The sequence below is a fragment of the Dichomitus squalens genome, assembly GCF_000275845.1.
Source record: "Dichomitus squalens LYAD-421 SS1 unplaced genomic scaffold DICSQscaffold_31, whole genome shotgun sequence".
In the NCBI taxonomy this organism is placed as follows: Eukaryota; Fungi; Basidiomycota; class Agaricomycetes; order Polyporales; family Polyporaceae; genus Dichomitus; species Dichomitus squalens.
The window spans coordinates 3,802-6,504 of NW_006766913.1; the positions used below are offsets into that span (position 1 = coordinate 3,802).

The window sequence follows — 2,703 nt, forward strand, 5'->3', positions numbered from 1 at the left end:
CGACAAAGGTCGGGGTCTGAGTCAGGGTAAAGTAATGTAACCGAAAAGGGAAAAGGTCAGGGTCGGACTCAGGGTCCGGTCATATAGACGAAAGGGGAAATATTAAGGGAGAGGGCCGGGGCTAGGAACATAGTTGTCAGGGGGTGGAACGGGGGATGATAGTGTACAGGCGGACGACGGGGGAACGGGAAGGTAAGCATAGGTCGCCGGGAACAGGAAGGGGGGTGGAGTGTACACGAGGGCAACGAGAAGGAGTAGTCCAATAACGAAAAGATAGGGGGTGGGCGTACCAACGGTAACATTACCCCCGTTTCTAAGCACGATCGTCCCGATCGTTCAACTCCAAGTCCGGCTCCGTGAGTGGTGACAAGGGCGCTGGTGGGTACCAGAGGCCGATGTTGAGGCCAGGGTCGGTGGGATTGAAGTAACCTCCAGAGAGGAAGGTGATTGAGCGGGACGGCGACGGTGCCAGAGGTGAGAAGGTGGCGGGGGGCGAGGGGTTAACAGGGGCGGGGGCGGCTGGGGCGGAATGGTGCGGGGACGGCGTCAGCGGGGTCGTCGTGGACGATGGCGGGAGGGGTAGCAGGGGAAGGGCTACGTGAACGGAGGACCTCCTCGATGGGTGTGGCGGGCGTGGCAGGGGTGGGTGGAGGGGAGTCGCCGTGGTCGGAGACATCGAGGACCTCGTTGTCATAGAAGTTCCCCCACACGCTGCGGTGGACGTCGTTCGCGGACATGTTGTCGTATAGGCGTACGGCGCGTCCGTTCCGGTACTGACGGATAGAGACGGGGATGTTGCGGACGTCGTACGCGTCGACGAGGTTGTCGGCCGCTTCTCACCATATGTTGTAGTCGGTGACGAGGGCGGAGGGGTCGCGCGCCTGGATCATCGCCCAAAGGAATCCAAGGTACTGATTCTCCGTGAATTGTCCGCTGGGGTGGAGGTTGTCGGCTAAGACGCCAATAAGGTAGGCGTTGTCGATGCCAGGGATGTGCTCCCACCGCTCGTCCCAGGCGTAGCTCCGGAGTTGGACCTCGAGAAGAGCAGTCCCATTGAGGTGGCCCGAGATGCGCCACTCCCAAGGGTGTCCACCGACGCGGCGGGGCTCTTCCGGCCCGATTTGCCAGCCGTCCGGGAGTCGCTCGTCGTAGAGGAGGGCCCCCCCGTATGCTGGGTGGCCCAGAAGGGGCGTCCGCCAGTGGACTGTGGTTGGGCCTGGGGCGGGGGCGGGGTACGGGGGGGTGCGGGGTCTGGGTTGGCGGAGCGGGGGGGTTGGAGGGGTAGGGGGCGCGGACAGGGCGTCGGGGTCGGTGGCGTCGGTGAGGTCGCCTCCGCTGATGGTGCCGAGGACCGTTCGGACGGTTGAGGTCGGCCACTCCAGGGGCGACGCGGGGTCGACGACCATGGTGAACGGGGGTCCGTTCTCGTCGACGGGGCTCGGGGAGCGGGGGGTGGGGCTGGAAGAGTGGGGAGAGGGGCGCGTACGGGTCGGAGGGGGCGCACCGGAGCGTAGGCGATCGGGCATCGGGCGGAGGTGCTGCAGTGTTGGGGAGGGGGAGTCGCGGGGTGGAGGGGAGCGGCGCAAAGGTTGTACAGGGGAGGACCACTCCACGTCGGCCTCGTCCATGGGGACGTTCCCCCAGTTAGTGTTGCTCCAGCCGACGTTGGTGTCGCCCCATCCGGAGACGTCAGCCGGGTTTCCCCATTCTGGGGCGGGCAGAGGCGGGGTGGGGGGAATAGGGGAGGCGGCGTGGCTGTCGTTGGTGGCGAGGACGCGCTCCAGCCAGGTCCGCTCGCGTTCGCGGTCGACCTGCTCTATGTGGTTGACGAGGTCAGCGATGAAAAAGAGATGATGGGGGGCGCAAATGATATCTAAAGCGTGGTCAGACATGGCGATTGTTGTGGCCCGCAGCTAGGAGACGGTGTCGTAGGCCCGTCGTTGGCCAGTTGGGTCGGTGAGCTCGCCAACGTCCCAGTCGAGGGTCCGGAGGTGGGTGAGGGTGACGACCGACTCGCCGTAGATGGCCCAGGCATGACTGGCGGGCGGGACGTCCCGGAATCGCCATTCCAAGACGTTGCGCAACTCCGGGTTGGGTTGCAGAAGGAGCCACCCCACGTATTGGCATGCGGATGGCTCGCTGTACCCGGCGACTTCGTTGCCGGGCAGGTGGAGGAAGGAGAGGTGAAAGTCGTGGTCGAGGAACCACTGGGGGGTGGGGACGTCTTCGGGGGCAGCGCGATAGGTGGAGGCGAGTTGCGGCATAGTGTGGATTGGGGGAAGAGAGGAGCGGGCTGGGGTCGTTCCCTAGAGTCGCTGTTGCTTCTTGTACTTGGCGAGGAGCTTCAGCGCATTAGTCATCTCCTTCCCAGAAACCCACGAGTTTTCGCTGCTAGGCCAGCCCTTCCAAGAGACGAAGTATTGATAGCCTTTCCCACGTTTCCGATGGGCTAAGATGGCCTCGACTTCCCACTCTTCTTCGCCCTCTATGGTCTCCGGAGGTGGTCTGGGGTAGTCTGGACCGTGTTCCTTGGTGACTCGATAAGGTTTGAGTAGATTCACATGGAAGACGTCATGGATCTTCCAGGCCTTAGGGAGTTTCAGTCGAACCGTGACTGGACCAGCGATCTCGTCGATCTCGAAGGGTCCTTCCCTTTTCGGGGCTAACTTCCGGTGGGGGTAGGGGAGTCGGAGATTGGTCGAT

The 2,703-nt window shown here is 63.4% G+C and overlaps 2 protein-coding genes across 2 annotated transcripts; both read right to left on the minus strand.

Moving 5' to 3' along the window:
- Positions 1 to 313: 313 nt before the first annotated feature.
- Positions 314 to 737, minus strand: DICSQDRAFT_172267 (uncharacterized protein; the record flags this gene model as incomplete). Its single annotated transcript, XM_007368004.1, has 2 exons — positions 314 to 519; positions 599 to 737. The coding sequence occupies 2 exons, from the start codon at positions 735 to 737 to the stop codon at positions 314 to 316; spliced, it is 345 nt and encodes a 114-aa protein (XP_007368066.1).
- A 99-nt stretch (positions 738 to 836) lies between these two features.
- DICSQDRAFT_172268 (uncharacterized protein) lies at positions 837 to 2,264 on the minus strand (the record flags this gene model as incomplete). Its single annotated transcript, XM_007368005.1, has 2 exons — positions 837 to 1,913; positions 1,971 to 2,264. The coding sequence occupies 2 exons, from the start codon at positions 2,262 to 2,264 to the stop codon at positions 837 to 839; spliced, it is 1,371 nt and encodes a 456-aa protein (XP_007368067.1).
- Positions 2,265 to 2,703: the final 439 nt, after the last annotated feature.